Genomic DNA, 21,129 nt, shown 5'->3' on the forward strand with positions numbered 1-21,129 from the left:
TTTTGGTTCTCTACAGTACATTTAACCCCCAGAGCTTACAGCCACCTCGATTCCAGATGGGCTTTTCGTTCTTTGTCTGCTGTTTGGTCAAGCCTCTGTCTGTAGTGTGCTGAGTTACTGAGAAACACCCAATTGTGACAAGGTAACTTTATCACAGCACCCTTCATTGGCACCTTACAGAGCACTGTCAGCTCTTAAAGAGCAATGCCAGGTGCTGCCTGACATTTGTGTAGGGCTGACTTGTTGAAGAGCAGAGGTAAGGGGAGCTGAGTCCACTCCCATTTTCATCTTTCTTCCCATGCCCTGAAACTTTCTCCATACGTGTCTCAAAAGTTGATAAAAGTTTGTCCTGGCTTTCAGAGTACTGTGACTTGGGGAGCAAATAGGCCAAAATATTAAAAATAATGAGAGAGAAGCCATAGAACTTCTTGGCTCATCAAACAGGTGCTCCTTCAGTGCTGCTTTTATAGTTTAATACTATAGCTGTGGCTCTGTAGCTTCTGAAAATCGCATTTACAGGTGTGGGTAAGAAACAGGTGTTTTGGCTGTGATTGTGGTCCTTGGCTGTAGGTACTTGATACTGAGTGGCAGGTGGACTCTGGCATGTGAAAGTTGTTCTCTACTACAAGTTTTGTCTGATAAGGAAAGAAAAAAGATAATGAAAATTCATTGAATGCCAGAGAAATTCAAGAGCTTTGGGTTTATTTCTGACATTAATGATCTGTTTTGTAATGTCTGTGCTTTACTGGACATTCAGTACTGGATCAAACTCTTCTCCCTTTGACTTATTTACCTCTTCTTCCAGTGTTACTACATCACAGAGCATTTCCTCTGCATCAGTGCAATAAAAAAAGCTCCCTCTTGCCTCTGTTATTTATTCAGACTCTCAGAGATGACACGATAAGGACTACTTGATTTTTGAAGTGTGGTTGCTGAAGAGAATTAAGCAAAGCAGAAGCTACCTGCTGTCCTTCAGGCCATCCTTGTTGAAAGAGGATTTAAAAATACTGTAGGTTTTAATAAGGCTTGTCGTTATTAAGTAGTCAAGAGTAATGGGAAGCTTCAGGCTGTGGTCTCCTTCTATCAAGATTGCTCTGGCTTTACCTTGCCCCTAGAATATGGCATTCAAAATATCTCAAACATTTGTGAGTTTGATGGTGTTTAAAACATTTTGCTTGCTTGGGCTATTAACATTTAATTACCCATCTGTTTGAAAGGATAACTCTAATTGAACCCTCATAATTTTCAGGCTATTACTCAAATGGATAGCCAAGAAAGAAAACAGACAGATGCATAAGTCCTCCTTCTTTGGTCCTCTTTCCTCCTTAAAAAAAACCCAACCAACCCTGTGTGGAGAGGAGGAACAGCTAATGTATCTTTTCTCATCATTGGAAATAAATCTTTGTCAGGTAGAGGCTGCCAGCTGTGAGCTGTTGGACTTGTTTTCCTGGAAATTTTAAAAAGAGTAACTGGTAGAGAGGAAATGTCATCCTAGAAAACTGGCATGATGCGCAAATTCTTTAGGAGACTTCTACTTTCCCACAGAGTTGGCAGTGGCACCAGCCAGAGATTAATTCTCCCCTCTGCTTGGTTGTTGGGAGGAAGTCACCAAGCAGTGCTTCAGCTGTACAGCTCTTGATTCTCCCTCTGTACTCGGCACTGGTGAGGCCACACCTTGAGTACTGTGTCCAGTTCTGGGCCCCTCAGTTCAGAAAGGACATTGAGGTGCTGGAGCAAGTCCAGAGAGGGGCAGCAAAGCTGGTGAAGAGTCTGGAGCATAAGTCTGATGAGGAGCAGCTGAGGGAGCTGGTGTTGTTTAGCCTGGAGAGAAGGATGTTTAGGTAAGTTGTCACTCTCTACAACTACCTGGAAGTAGGTTGTAGCCAGATGGGGGTCAGCCTCTTCTCCCAGGTAACCAGCAACAGGACAAGGTACAGCCTTAAGCTGCACCAGGGGAGGTTCAGGTTGGACCTTAAGGGAATTTCACAGAATGGGTGATTAGACAGGGTGATGGAGTCGCCGTCCCTGGAGGCGTTTAAGGGAAGACTGGACGTGGCACTCAGTACCATGGCCTGGCTGCCAAGGCGGTGTGCGGTCAGAGGCTGGACTCCACGACCTCAGAGGATTTTCCAACCTAATTGATTCTGTGATTTTGTGACAGCTTCGTGAGGCCAGATCACACTTTGGGCTACTCGGTGCATGTCCCTGCAGCCCGTGCCGGCGCCGACCAGCGCCATCCCGGTGCCTCTCCGCGCCTGCCCGGCCTACAGCCCCCGCCGCGCCGCGCGCCGCCGCCCGCATCCCGCGCATGCGCCTCGGCAGCGGCGTGTGGGGCCGCCGGGTTGGGGCCGGGCGCCCGCCCTGAGGGGACGGCGGTGGCGGCAGCAGGTGGGTGCCGGGCCAGGTGCGTGCCGGGGCTGGCGGGGACCCGCCCCTCGCCCTCCGGGGCTCTCAGCCCTGCGCCTCCCCCCGCGCCGGGGGGCTCCCCAGGAGCGGTTGCGCCACCTGTGCGGCGACCCCCGCGCACACCTCACCCCGGCACCCCCCTGCTCTGCTCCCCCCTCGGACGGAGCGGGGGCCGAGGCCGCCGGGGCGGCCCCGCTGCTGGGGCTGTGTGCGGGGCGGGGGTGCGCGGCCGCGGCTCCGCTCGCCGGACCGGGGCCGGGGAGCAGGGAGGGACCCCCGGCCCGCGGAAGGCTCCGCGCACCGGCCGCGCTGACGCAGGGTTTGGCTCCGGAGAGTGACTCACGCTGTGCTCCTCCGTCAGGGCTGCCCGGGGCACGTTCTCCCTGCGCCCCGCTTCCCCCGGCTGGGCTCTCCCCGGGACGTGCCTCTCCTCTAACCCGCCTCTTCTCCTGCCTGTGGCTGCGACTCCCGGGGGTCCTGCTCTGCCATACTCATCTGCTCTCCACGCCTGCGCCTTTTCGGAGGTGCCCCAGAGGAGAGACAGTCTGTCTCCTGTCTGACTGGGGGGAAGGAACAGTCACGAAACAGAGATGGAAATATGGCAGTATGCTCTAGGTAATGGGCACAAATAGACGTGCTGCAGGCCCTGTGATTGTCAGCTGTAATAAATGTTAGAAGGAGAGCAGGAGGCAGATGTAATTCTTCGTACCTAGTGATGTAAATCTGAGGGAGCGAAGAGCCACAGTCACGCGGATTTTAATCTCGTTGCAGGCAGTGGCTGTGGGCTCCGGGACGGCTCTTGATGTCTCTTCACAGAACTGGTAAGGGCGGGACAGAAAAAATTTCCTATGTGTCGGCTTTCCTTCCTTCCTAATTTTTTGAGGGATGCCTGATTTTAAGCAGCTACTTCCCTTCTAAAGAAGTCAGTTTAAGTGTTGGTGTGGGGGGGGTTTATGCGGTGTCATAGCTTCCTTCTCATGATGTCTCAGCCCTACTCTGCATGGCTTGCTGTGATTTTTTTTTTTTTAAGGGGGGAAGTGGGAATAAAGTAATAGCAGTGTCTTGAGGAAATGGAGGATCCTTTAGTGCAAATAGATGGGAGAGCGAAGCAGTCTTACTGGAATTAAGATCAGTGGGGTTTTAGTAGTGCAAGACTAGGTCTTAAAATCACTCAAGAAGGAACTGTCAGGCTAGCAGGAGTGGGGCACTGCTGTGCTTTTGCTGAGCTGTTGATCAGAATACAGTTGCTGGATAATCTGAATTCTAGAATAGTTTCTCAGCTGCTACAGAGTCTGGAGTGGTTGCCTGGAAAGAAACAGCCACTGACACAAAATTCAATTTCGTTATTTATTTCTGGATTCACACAATGTATGTGTGACTGTTCCTGTGCAGAAACAAAGGCTGGAGAATTCATGAAGTAAAAGGAAAGGAAGAGGGTGAGAAGAGGCATGACATGTAATTAAAGAGGTCAGGGTGGGGACTGGTTGTGTCATGTTAATACAATGTTTATTCTGTATTTAACAGATTAAAATGACAAGTGCTGCCTTTCTTAATTCCTGTCTATGATAATATTTTGATAATGTGGTTTGATATTCTTAGTGGGATGTCATTCATAGTGACTCTTCTTCTGAAGAAGGATGAAGGGAATCCCTGAGGGGAGCAGAGGAGGGGTATATTTCTGGAGGAATTGCACTGGTCAGGGAATGATAGAGTTGAGGTGAGGAAAGTGCTGCACACCTGCTCAGGACTGAAATAATTCTTCAATTTTAGAGGTCTCTGCTAATGTTGTTTAGGTTTTTCTTCTATGCCGTGTTTTTAACCTGTCACCTCCCACAAGATGGGATCTTTTGCCAATCTCAGTGTTCTAAAGGACCGTGACAATCTTAAAAAACAGAAAATAATAAAAATATTTAGCTTTTAAAAATTAATGTGTCTTACCAAGGTGACATGGTAACAGTAGAGATTATTGGTTAAGAGATCTGTGTGAGAGCTGCCAGTCTTAGTCCCATTCTTGGTGAATTGATTTGTGTGTTGCAAAATTGTTTCCCATGTTTGGTATTTGGGATGCTTTGAGAAAGGAATTGGTGATACCATGTTTGAGGCAATAACTGGTTTGGAAATGGTTGGAATGATGCCTCTTCCCGACTGTTAATTGCAAACTTCTCACCAACACATCAGAAGTAATGAAAACTTAAATAAATCCTAAGGAGCATTGCAACTTTATCTGCAGTGGTAAAGTTCAGATGCTTTATATTTTGGTGTATGTGGTCCTACAGCTCTTCTAGCTAAATCAGCAATGACCCTTGCTGGTGATCTGTATCACACTGGTTATTCTAGATCCTACCCTAATTCAAATGGATATGATACAGAGAATTTGCAACTGTCCAGAAGGAGGAGGTAAACAAACAGCTTCATTCTGTGTTGTGAGTGCAGTGTCCTAAGTGTCCCTTAAGAGATGGAGAGGTGTTGGTACTTCAGGTTTGTGTCCTCAGCCACACAAAGACTTGCCTAAACTTCTTTCTCTGCCACTCTTTAATCACAAGGTCAAGGGTTTTGATACATAAAGCTTACACAGGGTGAGTATGTGGGAGCGCTGGGGAAAATCTCACTTGTCAGCGTGTTACTGTTGATACAGGGTAGGGAAGAGAAGGATGTTGTCTTGCCAACATTTTTGAGATAGTTGAAGAGAAGAGAGTATATTGGTATTAGTATGACTACAAGAACTGTTGTTACTGCCCAGTCACTGCTGGCTGGGAAGTATTTGATGATTCAGAGATGAGAGAAAAAGTCCATAACGTGATAGTCTTTTTTTTTTCTGGAGAAGAAATCTTCCTGATCCCCAGAATCAGGAAATATCAGAGGTTTTGTCTTGTTTTGTTACAAGTGTTAACAATCATTGTATATTTTGCTTTTTTTCCTCTTAAGTTATCTGTGCATATAAATTTCTGCAGGAGCAAGATCTAAGTAGTCCAGCATGACATGCTAGATAAGAGCTTTGCAAACAGTCCTGAGAGGTGTGTTGAGTGTTACTAACCTCTTCAGAAAGTTGAGTCCTGTAAAGACAGAGCCCTAAAGGAGAAAAGTTTTGAATACTGTGGGATATACTTGCCTTAAAAGGCCATTTTCTGGAGCAAAACAAAGCGAGACCTGCTTAGAGTCCTGCAAAGTGAATCTGACTTTTTTTGCAAATACCAGAGCAAATAGTAACAAAACAGAGCTACGGGAGAGTGACCTGAATCGAGCCTTTCCTGTGCCTCACCAAGGTAACAGCAAGCCCTGACAGCTGAACCTCTGCAAATCCTCTGAGGCTGTATCAAGGAAGAGCTGTTCTTCAGGCCCTTGTTGCATTGTCACTGGAAGCAGTAGGATGAGACAGCTTGAGAATCAAGCTTCCCCCTGTGTGAGCCTACGGGGCTGGTGATGGAGAGAGCCTCTGATGGCATTGCTTGTCACCACTCAGGACAGGAGCGTGAGACGAGACACTTCGTAATACCCGACTTTAAGGCACTACTGTCAGTAGTGTCTTTCAGCCTTTCTTTGATGGGTGCAGCCCTGCATCTCTAACAGAAGTATTTTCTTTCAAGCTTCTGTATTCAAATGAAACTGGGCAGTTGTGATTGCTTTCCACAGATATCTCATAGTTTGCAGTCTTGCAATGGACCAGAAGGTAAAAAAGTCTTTGGAAAATTTTTTGGGAAAACGAATTTCTGTAGAGCTCTGCAGAGAAGTGCCCTGGCGCTGCACTGTGGTTATTTGGGTGAAAGTGCCCATTTATTGTGCAGTACTTGACTCTCATGGAAGATATGTTTGGGGTCTCCTTAGACACTAATCAGAAACCTTTGGTTTATATTTGCACAGTGGTGTCTAACATGGAATTGCCTTTACCCTAAGTCTTGAAGACTAGGGTGACTGCAGGCTTGCCTTTTTTGGCACATACAGGTTTTCTTGTCTCTGTGTTAGAAGCAAGGAGAATTTTGCAGTGCAGAAAGGATGAACACCATGCTAGTTTGTATCCTGGCCTCTTTTTTCTAACCGCATTTGATGCAGATAGAAAACCCCCAAAACTGTTGTTCCAGTACTCAATTGTAATCCTCCTGTGTGAGTTGCAAGAAGCACTCTATATTCCTGTCATGGATCTTTTCACCACTCAAATAATGGGAGTACTGGGAAAGGGGAAACTCCTCCTTTTCCGCTGATCCCAAGGGTCTTGGCTAACAAGAGGTTCTCCACAGAGGTGCGGTTCATGCTTAGCTGGTGTGTTCTTTGCTTTGGAACCAGGTAAATAAAAGGCAGTTCTGCTCTGGGAATAAAATACCTGCTGATATGTAGGAGACATCTGCATTCTACATAAGTAGGTGTTACGTAGGGGGGTTTCTGAGACAAATTTGACACACTGAACTGTGATCAGGAAGTCCATCTGTGGTCTGTCTGTCCAATGCATAAGCGGTAGGAAGCAGGATTCCGCTTTTTCACATCCTTATTTTCAAAATGGAGATGCAATGGGAACAAAACTGAAAGTTACTGTTTTGTTCCTTTTGTGTAAACTGACAATGGTTCAGCAGCTTCAGCTCCACTGGGGCTCTCCCTGTCATTGCAGTGGGCATTGCTGGACACTGAGCAGTGCAAGGAGCAGAACTGTTGCATGAAGTACCTTTTAGTTACATTTCTACACTGAATTACATTTCCGAAGAGACCAGGAATCTACAAGGTGCTTTATGGCAGGAGACACAGAGTTCCAGTTTACCTTTTGCTGTCTCTGTTGCTTTAGTAGTGCCCTGAGGCAGCTGGGAGGAAACACTTTGCTCTGCAACATTCCTGCTGTCAGTATATGATCCCAGTTGGTGACTGGGCAGCACTGGAGTCCTGGGTGGTGCCTCTGGAGTCAGTGGCATAACCTGTGAGCAGCTTGCCCTCCTGCCTGCCTGTCCACCTGACTCTGCAAGCCTCCCCCTTGGTGCTCTCCGGGTCTTGCATCCCCATTTTGAGACCTGTCCTAGGCTTTTGGTGTATCTCTGGTTCACTTCCAGTGCCACACGGAAGTGGGCTGAGGGTAGTTAAAGTTCCCAGCTCTTCATTCCCAGTCATGTTGTCGGGAGGAAGCATGAAGGCCACCTCAGCACCTCTGGCCTGCATTTGTATGTGTTGCTCAACACCCAAAGCAGTGTGAGGGTGGTTGTGGTTTGTAAGCCTTGCACAAAAAGTTTGGGATGAGCCAGGTTCACTAACACCATATTGACTCCTTAACCAGGAGCTGGGGTGTGTCAGTGTCTGTGTGGGATTCTGCATTTTTTCCAGTGCCAGGGTGCGAGGGCCAGGAACTCCCTGCATCTTGTCTGCCCCTTGCTCAGGTATGTGGCTGCGCTTTGCTCACTTATGTATTTGTGAAGTTGGAGTTTTCTTCTGACTCTGTGTGCAAAGCAAATATTGACTTGTGGACTAATGGCATTTGCAGCTCCAGGATATGCCTTTGCCTGACCTGAGGGAGACACTGATGGGGGAAGGGAAGGAAGGCCAAGGGCATCCTGCTAAGAGTTTCCCTTGGATGTTTCATTGAGCAAGTCAGGATTTTAATTTGGAAAATGTAAGTTTTCTGGTTGTGAGAGTATGAAATTGAACTGCCTGATTCATGCAGAGCTTTTGTCTGATTTCTGAGAGAGGGAGATGTTAAAGTGGATCCAATCTACTTGGGATTTCGAAAGCTGAGCTGGAAGAGGCTTCTAGAACTACACCTAAGTGCATAGCCTCCTGATGGCTACGGTGACTTTCAATCACTTTTCTCTCTTCCAAAGCTTTTTTTCTTAATAAAGGAAGAGAATAGAGAGCAGTGGATACCAGCTGACAATCCAGAGGTGGCAGTGGGATTTACTGCATACACTGTTGCTTTTTGTTCATTAAACGTAAAGGAAAATGGAGTTTTTCTCATGCGAGCTTACTGTCAGAAGAGGTGTTGTAACCATCAGAACAGAGGTGCAGTTCTTGTAACAGTGGATGAAAATTATTTTGGAAAGAATTATTATGCTTGTTCTGCTCCTTCTGATGATACTCAGTGGAGGCTCCTGCACAGTTACTGGTTGTAAAGTTCTCAGGATACAAAAACATTGCTTGATAAAATGTTTGTCTTCTGCACAGTCTGCTAGAGGTATGTTGCCTTTTTGGTGGATCCTTTTGTTGTTGTTGTTGTTGCTAAAATCAGTGGGTGAAGAACACTCCTGGGAAGGAACTTCTGTCCCAAAATAAAGATCCTACTGAAAGGCTCCAGACAGCGTCATTTTGTGCTTAGCACATCCAGGCCCTACCACCAGAGGCTTAGGTGGAGATCATGTGGCAAAAGAGGCCAAGCAAGTAAAACACAGGCAGCAGGAGATTGCCATCTGGTGTTTGCCAGGAGCCAAGTAACTCTCTCATACTACAGCTGTGGTGAAGAGCCAGTGTGTCCAGAGGAGGCACAGAATTGCCAAGTGGAAGTAAATTTGCAAGACTCCTTTGCAAACATCAATTTCCAAAGGACACCTGCACTGGAAAATAAACTAATTGGATATAATCCTGCATGGTGTGTGCTTGCAATTCCAACAAAGGTGTTGCAGGTAGAGTTCTTCAAATGGTTGTTCCTGGTGCTGACTGCATGCTTCCTTCGCAGTCTTCTTTTTCAGGTACACACATTCATTACACCTGTCTTCTAGCAGGCTGGAACCAGTGGTGGTGTGATTTGTTTTGGACTCTGAATTCAAAAAGTAAATCTGTGAATAACAGGTATCATTTGCATTTTAGCAAAAAGTACATTTCTTTCAAAATGTGAAGACTACCTGTGGTGTGGCCAAAATTGCTTAATACAAGAAACTTAAATTGCCTTTAAACTTGGGAGATGCTCCTTAATGTGTGGGTGGAACTGGTTTTAATTTTGTAGTACTGAGGGTTTGGGAGTTGCCATTAATATTTGTTGGATCTGATGTGTTTTTTCCTTTGTATTTCTTACTGTTGCTTGTTTTCAGAAATGTGTACACTGCAAATAACAGCAATTTCACACATGTGGTTTCATAAGCTTTTTGTTACTTGCTATCTCCTGGCTAGGAGAGCTTGAGAGTTGCTTTAGGTTTATATCCCTCAGTCAAAGGAAAGACCTTACTGTGTCATTCCCATGTACCAGATATCCTCCTCCTCCTCCTGGCTTGCACTAGGTGGTGCCTGGCTGTGTCAGTTCCTGTGGTGCTGGAAGGGCTGGTATAGTGGTCTCAGCACCTTCTCTTGGAGATACCTGGCCCTGTGGGCAGTGCCCAGGGCAGTGTCTCCATGTGCCACAGCAGGAGCCTTCCCTTGGTGTCATTCATGCCTCTCACCCTGCCCTTCTGCACAAAGACACCAGCAGCAAGGTAAGCCTCACGTTCTCTCTGGGCTCTGTCCCAGATGGGTGCTTGCAGGAAGGTTTCTATGGGAACCAGGGGCAGGAAAAACCTGCCCACCAAGTTCAGTGCTGTAAAATCAGGGACAGGAGGGCAGGCAGGGGAGTGATCCCCAGCAAGGCGGAGGCCAGTGTGTGATGACGTGGACAAGGGAAGGTGTTCCATCTGCTACACCTGTCTTGGGACAAGGAGAGACTCACTCAGTGCTCTCCTGTTTCCAAGCACTGTGGTTAATTCCCTTATTATGGGTTTTTTTCTCAGCCGCATGCCTGACACCTTGGCCTGGCTCCTCCGCAGCAGGTTGGGTCAGCAGTGGTTGTGCATGCAGTGAAGGTTAATAATGGCTGAGGGGAATCCCTGCTCACAGGCTTGAGGCACTGAGGATGGATTCGGGGCACAGGCAATGAGAAGCATGGCAGACATACCACATGGTAACTGCATTCCTAATAAAAGTCATTGGGAACAGGGTTAACTGGGCTGAGAACAGGCAGGGGAGAAGAACCTTGCAGGCTCAGGAACAGAACAGCCATGGTTGCAAGGCAGTGAAAAAAGCATTAAAATACCTTCACAGTGATGCTGAAAGGAAAGTAAGTGTTGTCTGCCAATTTACCTGCTTGGGGTGTACACTGTGTGTGTTCCCAAGTAATACAAGCATGCAGATGCTCATTTGGTAATTGTTAAGTCTTCAACTACTAACCAAGAGTTGGTGCTAAGGGAACAAATGGGACTAGAGTGATGGGAAGAACAGACAAACGTTTGCAGAACTGGTGGATATGCAACTGACCATCCTGTGGACAGCATTACTTCTCAGAAACAAAAGTTAGATTTTGTTTGTTTCTTTCTTTCTTTGTTATTCTTTTTGCCCTAAGAGTTGGTGTCAGAACGGAACAGAGTGTCTGTTCATCCATGCTGGCCTTTCTCCAGCAGAGAGCTGTTTAAATCTGTGAGGAGGAAACCTTATCATTTGTGTTCCTGGACACAGCTGCTTTTTATGCTTTTGCAGTGCTGTACAGCTGCTTATCTTGGAGTGCTCTAGCAAGTCACTTCCTGGCTGCAAGTGCTCACTGGAAAGCTCACTAAGATGCAAAGGCAATATAACCTTGTACTAACCAGCGCTGTGAAACAACTTGGATAGGGCTTGTGGGATGAATCCCTGGGGTTCCTCCTTTTAGCACCTTACAGTTACAAGTAGCTTTACTGGAAAGGGAAGCTGGAAAAACCATCCTAGATGTGCAAATGTTAGCTTCTCCCAGGTTCTTTCCCAAGGAAGTGTGAGTGACTGATATATCCCAGCACTGTCTTTATCTGCTTGGTAGAGGTGGCTCTTGCTGTCTCCCACACACTAATTTTAAGGTTGATCTTAAAAGTCCAGAATCTCTCTCTTTGATTACTGAAATATTCCATTGTTTTCCTGGAAATCCCCATAGAAATCCCCATAAAAATCTGCTGTTACCGAGCGTCAGGAAAGCAAGGAGGGGAGCTCTGTCGCCTGATTTAGTTCAGAGGAGCCTGGTTCCAGACTCATTGCAGAGGTACTTGATAGCATCTTGTCCACATCCACATCCTTCAGGGAGTTGTCCTCAGTCCTACACACTTTACTCCTGGTGCTGCTCTGAAAATCTCTTTTGGACTTATTGCATCTAATGATACCCTCTTAAACCTTTTTCACCATTCCTGTCCCTTCTTCATGGTTAATGTCTTCAGAGAATGATGATGTATGGTGTGTTTTTTCAGTTTACGTAATTAAATACAGGACTCACAATGTGCAGTGGAAAAGGTGGTAAAAGTTGACTTGTTTTTGACATTCTTTCAATCAGCAATGCTGTTATTTTCACAAGAAATTTGGCAAATGACAGTGTGCTCTTTCTAGCTGGTCAGTAGGTATGAAACCAAAAGGAAATTCCAGTCTCTGGAATTTATTTTTTGTGGGGGTAGAACTTAAATATTTAAGAATTTAATTTTCATGTGAGGAAGTTGTGTGTGAGGGGTCTGTCAGTCCCCCACCACGTTCTTAGATGCTAATTGAATTCTCTCATCACCGTTTTTTTCTTTTTATAACAGGAATGTAACACCTCTGTGGACAGCATTTCGGGACCTGCTGACATCTGTGCCACTCAGCCTTGCCTAGTGCGATGTCAGGTGAGCACACAGAAATGGCCGCAGTATCTTCTCGTTTGGTTGCTTGCTCTGTCTGCAGCTGAAACTTCATTACAAAGGTTTCTGGGTCCAAGAGCCATTCTTTACATGAACATACTTTCTGGTCAGATTGAGAGAGAGGAAACTTTGTGACCCAGCAGCCTTTTCACTCAGGGTGAACTCAGTTCCTTCTTTTACCACACAGAAGCTTTTTCAGCCATTGAACAGAGAGGAAGAAGGAGGTTGCAATGTGGTCTGCCTTCCCCATTTTTCATTAAGATTTGCTTGGTTCTGTTCTCCTCCCAAGATTTCCCCCGAAGTGAGTAGCTCACAATGACTGTGAGAGATTTTTGCTGTACAGTGGTAGCTCTATGGCAGGCAGAATGCTGAAGAATAACTAGAGTTCAGTTGTGGACTGCTGAGATACAAGCTTTACTAAAACTAGGTCTCCTTCATGTAGAAGCCAGCTTTCCCACCTTGTACCTTTTTCTAAGCCTTCCTTCCTGGTTATTTCAGGGCACATAACCATGGGGAAGACAATGCTTCAAAGCCAAGTAAACCTTTGTCTTGCTGATAGAACAGTTGAAGACTTGAGACATGTTTGTCTGCTTCAACTGCAGTACTTGATGTCTGCTTGTATTCCAAGGGAAGCTGTTCACTGGGACTCTGCCCAAGTCTGGAAGGGTGCTTGTCTTGAGCACAAAAGACCAAGATCATAGGCATACTTTCATTGCTGCAGCTCTCTATACATGGTCTGACAATATCCCAGCCGGCAGGGAAGAAAGGGAGCAGTTGAGCATCTTTCTGAGGACTCTGATTTTCCATTCTGGTACCTGGGTGACAGAGTTTCAGGGAACCTCTGGAGTGCTGCTGATGCTAGTCCATAGGAGGCATTTACTTCTGCAAAATAATAGTTATTTGGTGATGATTCCCCTGGCTTGTTGCTGATCACAGAGCTTTTCCAAGCAGGTGAGTGATCATATGATGCCATGGAACTATTTCTCTTCCCTATGAATCACTTTCTTAGAGGGAACTCCATTTGGCTTTTTTGCCTCTTTTGCTCAATAATAAGGAACAAAGCCATCTGAAATTACTGGCTTCCTTGGTGAAGTGGAAGCTGTCTAGAATAGCAGTGTCTAGAATAGCAGTAGCAACAAACTGATGAGTTAGTCCTTCCCATGCTGGAACAGTCTGTATTGACACCAAGGGTGTTCTTCCAGGTTTTCACTGCTACGTGTTGATCTCTTTCTGTTTAGGCCATCACACTCCCTCTGCTGGGGGTCCCTTCTCAGCACTCACACCCAGCATTTGGCCTCAGGAGATCCTGGCAAAATACACACAGGTACAGTGTGGGGCAGGGTGGGGATGTTCTCTGGCTCTGCAAAAGTAGAGGGATCCTGGTGTTTTCTGGTGGTCTCTGAAAGCCACAGGGAAAAGGAGGGAGAGGTGCACTTTTCCTCCAGTGCTTTGGTTGTGGACTTCACATGTTTTGTGGTTGCATCCTGGCTCTTGCAAGAGGATCTTGCAGAGTACAAAGAAACTTGTGTAAATTATTTCCCTGTTGTTTTGCAACTATTGCTCCACTGTAAAAATGTTGACACCCTCAGGGAGCCTCTGTCATCATCAAGCTACTCTGGATGGCTTGTGCATGGCAGGAAGTGCTAGCCTCAAGCTTGTTGCCAGGTGGGTAGAGCAGGAAGGAAGGAAGCAGCTGTGGAATTTTGTAACTTAGCCACAGTGTTTGCTGAAAGCAGAGTAGAGCTTTTTGTGAAGCTATGTGGGCAGTGCTTCTTGCTTCTTGGGTGCAGTGCTTGCGAGAGTCCCCACAGGAGGCACAGGTGGGCTTGTGGGAAAGGGGAAAGAGCAGTAGGTTTTTACTCCTGGAAAAAGCCTGGTTGTAACCTCCAGTGCGTATCCCCCAATACGCCCCAATGCCAACCATGAGCACAGATGAGGAAGGTTGAGATTTGGGTCCTGGACCTTAAGTTTCTTTGGCCTCTAATTTGGACTTGCCTAACAGGTGCAAATCCCAGTTTTGCCCACTGCCTTTCAAAGGAAATTTGAGAGCAACAGGCAGGAGATGGAGTGGTGCAGGAAGCTGAATTTGCAGTGTGTGTGCAGAGGTAACAGGAAGGACTGCTCTGTATTAGTGATGCAGACCATAAAGACCACTTCAGCTGCTGTGTGTATATTCCTCAGTCCATGAGGAGGGCTTCCTATTGCTCCAGGGGGGCAGTTCTGATCTTCATAAGATGGTGAGCTTAAGTCCTGCTGGGAAAATCTGTAGGTTTTTTCCATGGAGAAGTCAAAATGGGAATGGCATGCAACATCTCCTCAGCTGGAAATTGTAGTGCAAGGCTTTAAAAATTAAAGGGCCAAGGGCTTTAGTTGCTCAGAGGACACAGTGTGGATAGTGGTGGGATGGGGCAATATCCACGTGTCTGTGTTCAGTTATTCAGTGATAAACTGCAGAAAATGTCTGTTTTCCTTCCTCACATCTCCCAGAAAGAAGAATCTGTCGAGCAGCCAGAGTTCCGCTACGATGAATTTGGTTTCCGAGTTGACAAGGAAGGTAAAACTGGTCCTGTCCCTCCAACCTGCACTGTGTCCAGCCCTTCCCATGCTTTCAAATGTGGTGGGATTTTGCAAATGTCCTGTACTAGATCTTGTCTACCCACCTGTTTCTGTATCCTGCCATTTGTAATCAAGTGCATTAGACGTGCTGGCCTTATGGAAGTCCAGAGCATAGACTATGCAGCAGTCATTTCCATCCCCTTACATTTGTGCCACGGGTAAGAGGGAGAAAAGTTGAGAAGTTACCATTTCCATTAGCAGCTGCATGCTGGGAAAGGGCAGCCTTCCCAGTTCACAGTGGGATCTCCATTGTGTTCAGTAGCACTGCAAGGGCTCATAGCAGGCACAGTGAAATGTGTTGTCTGTTGAAAAACTCATGACCAAGGTGAGTGGTGATACGTTCTGCCCACCTCAGCATCTCGGCAAAGTGCGGGGTAAATTGTAGGGGAAAAACCTACATCCTGGTTTTTCTGCAAGCTATGGAGGCAGGCAACCACATAGAAGGAGGCATGGAGTGCTATTGCAGCTGAGCATTGAACTACAACAGCTGGCTGCCTTAGCAAAGAGGAAGAGAAAGGAGTGGGAGATGTAGGAATTGTTTCATGTGCTCTGGGGTCGGTCATTCCCAGGGCTCAGGCTATATAATGTAAGGGGAGAAGTTGTTTGCGTGTGTGCCCTGAGGCACCTTGAGTCATAGAGGATCCTCTTTGAAGCAGTGACCTGAAGATGAGGACAGAACACAGTGGTTTCTTTCAGCCAGAGCATTTGGTAGACCTGTGCATTATAAAATCAGCAGAAATATTTGAAGCACATTATTGGGATGTATTACATGATGAAGGACAGAGTGCCTTATGTCAAACCTGTCCTTGTGCGAAAGTATCTATTTTGGGAAGCCAGCCTCAGGTTAAGGTGCTCTCTCATTGGGAATTTGGAAGTGTCCTTATTAAAGCTTTTTTGGTGATTAAATATCCCCAGAGTTAACATTTTGCACCTCATTACTTCCATGAACATATAGCTTCTGCTTTCCAGCTCTGAGGCTTGCTATGCTTTTGTCAGCCTGATTTACAGATCCTTACAAAACCCAGCAGGATAACTGCTTCCAGGATCTTGTTTAATTCCAGCCACACTGTGCTCTAAATCATGAGTAAGTAGAGACTAGAAGCCTGCCGACAGCTGCTTAGTTCTCAAGGTCCCAAGCCTTTTGCTTATGACCATAAAAATTGCTGCATGGAGTAGGCAGTTAGAAACCAACCTTTGCCTTTCCATGCTCTGACTGGAAGAAATTAATGTTTTGAATGTGCTTTTTCAGATGGCCATCCTGTTCCCCACCCCGCCTTGTGTTCATTTCCTCTCCTGTTCCCTCTCTCACTTGTCTCCATTCCTTTCCCTTCCCTTTGCTGAAGCAGATGGTGCTGAACCAAACTCCAGCAAGCTTTTGGGGGTCCCTCTGACGGAGGAGCCGCAGCAGAGGCTCAAGTGGCAGGCTCATCTGGAATTCACACACAACCATGATGTGGGTGACCTCACCTGGGACAAAATTGAAGTCACCCTGCCACATTCAGACAAGCTGCGCTCCCTGGTGCTGGCTGGCATCCCACATAGCATGAGGCCACAGGTGAGAGTGCTGCCTGTTCTGGGCAGGCACTCCTGCCCAGAGTACGAGATCATGGAGTGGGATCTCTTGGTTGAGGGGGTGCCAGATTATGGCCTTCTGTGGCTGGCTGAGTGACTTGTATCTCTCTTCACCTTGTCCCCCCAGCTATGGATGCGCCTTTCAGGGGCTTTGCAGAAGAAGAGGAACTCAGAGATGTCATATCGGGATATCGTGAAAAACAGCTCTAATGATGAAACCATTGCTGCCAAACAGGTAGGAGATACTTCCTAGTGCTGAGTGGGAAGAAGGGCAAGATTTGCTGTGTGAGGGGGAAGGGGTGTCTGCCTGACACCTGCAGCAGGGGCAGTTGGGAGGATGTGTGGTTAAATCCTACTAAAGCTTAATCCTGTGGGGCATATTTCTCCTTGTTTTTGTTGGAATAGCAATTGTTTAGCTCTGCTCTTTCCTAGGACAGCGGGGAAAGGGTTTGATCCATGCTACTTGTAGGCTAGAAAACAATGCTGCAGTTGCATCTCAGCAAACATCCTGGTACTCCCTGAGGGAAGGGAAGGGTGAAAGGCTGGCAGGTGCACCCCTGTTGAAGTTGTGGCAGCTGCTTTCCGGGCTTGTCTTTGTTCCCCCAAACAGAAAGTTTCCAAACACCAACAAGACTGTTAAAGGGTGTTTTCCCTCTTCCTTTGACCTCACAGATTTGGCCAGGTTGTTGGTTTTTCTCTGGAATACGTTTGTTGGGAAGGCTTGAAATCCAAGCAGATGAAATTCCCAACTAGTGTGTGTTTACTATTGTCAGTGGTGAAACTAGGGTCTGAGTTAGGTAAGTATTTCTAGGGATTCGGCAAGTCACTGTCTGCGCTGGCATTTTCCCACGTGTCAGTGAAGGCTGTTTAACTGACCTCAGGTGCTTGGACAGGGCCACCTTCTTTGGTGCCTGAGGACTTACAGGTGGGTGTAGGAAGGCGGAGTTCCCTGAGGCAGGGGTCTAGGTGGAAGTGCAGAAAGCTGAAGGCAGTTTTTCAGATGCTGCAAGCTGACTCTGTCCGTGTTTATGGCTGCCTGACAGATTGAAAAGGACTTGCTACGCACAATGCCCAGCAATGCCTGCTTCTCCAACATGAACAGCATCGGGGTGCCACGGCTGCGCAGGATACTACGGGGACTTGCCTGGCTCTACCCAGACATTGGATATTGCCAGGGCACTGGCATGGTAACCTGCTTTCAGAGTGTCTTTGTGACAGGGATCAGTTTGTCTCTGGTTGCTACACCAGAGAATGATTTGAGGTAGTGCTGGCAGATACTGTGGTCTCCAGATGAGCTGAAGAGAAATCCCTTCCACCTGGAATACTTTTCCTAAGGAGGGGAGAGCAGAGTAGCATCACACATCCAAAGATACGGAAGACTTTGGTTCATCTGTTGGGGAGGGGGCAGTAGTTATACTGAGGAGAAGTCCCTTCATTGGAGATTGCAGGAGAGCTCCTGCAGAAGGAAGATTTTTGTCACTTAGATACTGGTCTATCTCTCCATGTGAGAAAGTGGGGAAAGAGTTCTATTCCTCTTAGGACATGCAGTTTTTCTTCCTTCAAAATCCTAGGTGGCTGCCTCTCTGCTGCTCTTCTTGGAGGAGGAAGATGCCTTCTGGATGATGTGTGCTATCATCGAGGAATTGGTTCCTGCCTCCTACTTCAGCACCACCCTCATGGGTGTGCAGACAGACCAGCGTGTCCTGCGGCAGCTCATCGTGCAGTACTTGCCCCGCCTGGACAAGCTGCTTCAGGAGCATGACATTGGTAAAAGTGTGCCCTGGAAACCATAGCTTTTCTTGCCAGGGTGAGATGCAGACAAAGAGTTCTTTTTTCACAAAGGGGAGCATCAGGGAGAGGAACAAACCTCCTGCCCCTGGAGGCAATGCATGGAGGACAGCCCTTAGAAGAGTCCACCTTCACTGATTGACTGACTTCTTCTGTTGTGATTATTTTCCATGTCTCTGTTCACAGAGCTCTCCTTGATTACCTTGCACTGGTTCCTCACCTCTTTCGCTAGTGTTGTCCACATCAAGCTGCTGCTGCGTATTTGGGACCTCTTCTTCTACGAGGGCTCTCTGGTGCTGTTCCAAGTCACTTTGGGCATGCTAAGTATGAAGGTAATTCCCAGCTCCTCTCCCTCCTTTATAGTACTTCAGTGTTTAACTGAGATTTTGGGGCAAGAAGGTTTTGTATCCACTTGCTGTATGTGGTTTGGAAGTGTGTTAGGGAAGACAACTTCCTGCTGCCTTCAGAATGGGAGGCTGTGAAAAACTTCTAAGGCACCTCACAGAAATTAGAGATTGCTGTTTCCTGTGCATAGCTCATTTGTTGGCACATAATTAAACCTCATCAGCTGCCATCCTCTAATCAGTCCAGATCCCAACCTGAGAGTCCATCTTACCTGAACCAAGATACCTCTTGATTTTGCACAGTCTGGGAGGAGAGAGAAGCTGAAGTTGAGATCATCTGGGAAGTTTTGGATGGCACTGCTGAATGCTCTAAGAGAGGAGCGTTGTCCTGACTGCATTTGATTTGGCTGCCCTGATCTTTTCCTTTTTTGTGTGAAAAATAGTTTTGTATTCAGTTTGCTGTGTGAAGGACAAGGGTGATCTTGCTGGGAGTAAGGGGAAGTTGGAGCACAATTTGACATGGTCGGTGCTCCAGAGTGCAGCTTCCATTCTCTTATCCCTAGCAAGATCCCTGCTATGACCAGTCCTAGTGGTTGGTGCAGAATAGGTTTGAGTTTGGTTTTCTGTGCTGATTTGATTTCCTTTCAATGGTGAGTGCCGTGATTCAAAAAAATCCCAGCTAGAATTCTGGGAGGAGAGGGCAGTAGAGTAGTAAAAGATGCTGTCCCCCTCTCAAAAGTAGCTTGAACTTTTCCTGCTGAAGGGTTTTTTAATGTAATTTTCTGGTTGTACCTGCCCAGGCTGTACGCTGAATGTAAAACTGCATCTAGCAGCCTCAGGAGCACAGCTGTCGTGTTCACCACTCCATGAGGCAAAAATAACTGTGTTGTTGCAGGAGGATGAGCTGATCCAGTCCGAGAACTCTGCCTCGATCTTCAACACGCTGTCAGACATCCCGAGCCAGATTGAGGACGCAGATGTGTTGCTGCGGGAGGCCATGCGCGTGGCCAGCTCGCTGACGGATGTAGCGGTGGAGACCCAGCGCCGCAAACACCTGGCCTACCTCATCGCTGAGCAGGGGCAGCTGCTCAACTCCAGCACCACTGTCAACAATCTATCCAAAGTGAGTGCACAGAGTCCCACCTGCCTCTGCTGCTCCCTTTTTACCATTCCCTTATGTATTCCCACCCAATTACGGTTTGTGAGCAAGAGGTCTTCCTGTTTGGGAGGATTTTTGGGTCCAGGGTAATCGTTATCCAGTGGAGAAAATGTATTTGGAAGTTCTATACCAATTAAATGGTGCCAGATCTGTCCTTGTTGATAAATCCCCAGATGAAAGGGATATTGGCAATGATTGTAATTATTATTCATGAGAGTTATGATGATACGTGATGCATTTCATTAATGGAAACTTAAAGAAACAACATATGCTTTTGGCAGAATTTGCTTGAAGCACACAGAGAGTAGGAACTGGGTTTAATCCATTCGTAAGAAACTGGTATGCTAAAATAACCTTGAGAGGTTGAGTCAGAAAACAGCAGCAGCTGCTTTTGAGAAGCTGAATTAAAAATGTGCCTGTGTTTAATCTTGGACTGAGATCCACAGTTGCAGACAAGACACTCAGGCAGTTCTAAAATTTAATAGCTATCCACTTAGAAATTTATATACAATTACATGTGGAACTGCTTTTGACAAAAAATAGAAGTAGAATTAAAATTTTTTACATGGATCATGGTTGATTCTTGGACTTCAATTATGCCTTTGTAATAATTAAGGTATAAATAACCTGTTGCACTTGGAGCAGATGAAGCAGTAGAGCTGATTCAATGTGTTAGGACTAGAACAACTCTTGTCTAAAACTGCCTCTTCACTGGCCTGACCCTTCTAGAGGTAGCTGTCAGGACCCCTTGCCCAGAGCTGACTGGTGTGGAGGGTTGCTTTATTTTATTTCTGAAATCTGTCCTAATGTGTGCACTTTGTTCTCTCTCTTCCCTCTCCCTCAGATTGTGCGGCGCAGGACTCAGCGCAGGAAATCTGGCATCACCTCTCTGCTTTTCGGTAAGGACAATCCCACGCCTTTCATGTGTTGATGTAGTTGATGGCTACAGCAGCTTAGGACGGAGGGGGGAGCAGGCAAAGCAGGGAAACATTGGGACAGAGGGATTGGAGAGGAGGGAGTCAGAACTGAAGAATGAGAGGGAAGAAGTGCAGTTTATTACTTGCTTTCTTTGATTTGAGCCCAGAAAGTAAATTTTAGGTTAGACAGTCCATGAATGGTAACCAGCAGCAAATGCAGCTCAGCCCAGCTGTAATGTCCTTTTTGCACTGACCAAAAGGTCAAACACATTTTCTGGCAGACCTTCTGCAGCCCACAGTCTGGATGTGGTACTCTCTGATCTTACTCTGCTCAATTCAGGAGCATCTCTGAAGATCTGAGACAGGACAGGATGTCTAGTGTGTCACCCATCAAAATTATAAATGAAAGCATCATTTTATTTTCCCTTACTTATTCTGAGAGTTCAATGTTGTGAATGCTTTTGACTCTTAATTTTCTTCACTTACAAGCCAAGCCAGCGTATGTCCAGAAAGGGCATAGTCAGAATAGCTTTTGCATGGGTTTGAGTAACTTATTTCTTGACTCCATGAGAGCCCTCTCTCCTGTAAGCCTCACTGTCATCACCTTACTTGAAATTGGCTAGCTTTCTTGAAGTTGCCACATGTCACCACAGGAATTGTTTTTCCAGAAGAAGACAACATACTGAATTTACAGGGCTCAAACTGTGTTCCTGTTGCGGTTGAAAGGCCTGAATAAATCTAAAAATGGGCTTTACTGTTCTTTCCACAGAGCAGCT

General features: G+C 46.5%; 1 protein-coding gene across 3 annotated transcripts in view; it reads left to right on the forward strand.

The window, feature by feature from the left end:
- Window positions 1–2,301: 2,301 nt before the first annotated feature.
- The window catches only part of SGSM3 (small G protein signaling modulator 3), a 29,044-nt gene continuing 10,216 nt past the window's right edge, over window positions 2,302–21,129 (forward strand). The window contains exons 1-12 of one of the 3 annotated variants that reach the window (XM_048301648.1): window positions 2,302–2,388; window positions 3,178–3,227; window positions 11,865–11,942; window positions 13,196–13,281; window positions 14,445–14,511; window positions 15,920–16,128; window positions 16,273–16,380; window positions 17,189–17,332; window positions 17,717–17,912; window positions 18,120–18,265; window positions 19,173–19,400; window positions 20,281–20,335. In XM_048301648.1, coding sequence (XP_048157605.1) covers window positions 11,936–11,942; window positions 13,196–13,281; window positions 14,445–14,511; window positions 15,920–16,128; window positions 16,273–16,380; window positions 17,189–17,332; window positions 17,717–17,912; window positions 18,120–18,265; window positions 19,173–19,400; window positions 20,281–20,335 — 1,246 coding nt within the window. In that variant the 5' untranslated portion in view covers window positions 2,302–2,388; window positions 3,178–3,227; window positions 11,865–11,935. Of the gene's footprint in view, window positions 2,389–2,929; window positions 3,022–3,177; window positions 3,228–9,596; window positions 9,774–11,864; window positions 11,943–13,195; window positions 13,282–14,444; window positions 14,512–15,919; window positions 16,129–16,272; window positions 16,381–17,188; window positions 17,333–17,716; window positions 17,913–18,119; window positions 18,266–19,172; window positions 19,401–20,280; window positions 20,336–21,129 lie in introns of those variants that run through there. The other 2 variants (XM_048301649.1, XM_048301650.1) reach the window with 2 other exon arrangements.

This window comes from Corvus hawaiiensis, chromosome 4, assembly GCF_020740725.1.
Source record: "Corvus hawaiiensis isolate bCorHaw1 chromosome 4, bCorHaw1.pri.cur, whole genome shotgun sequence".
NCBI classification, from domain to species: domain Eukaryota; kingdom Metazoa; phylum Chordata; class Aves; order Passeriformes; family Corvidae; genus Corvus; species Corvus hawaiiensis.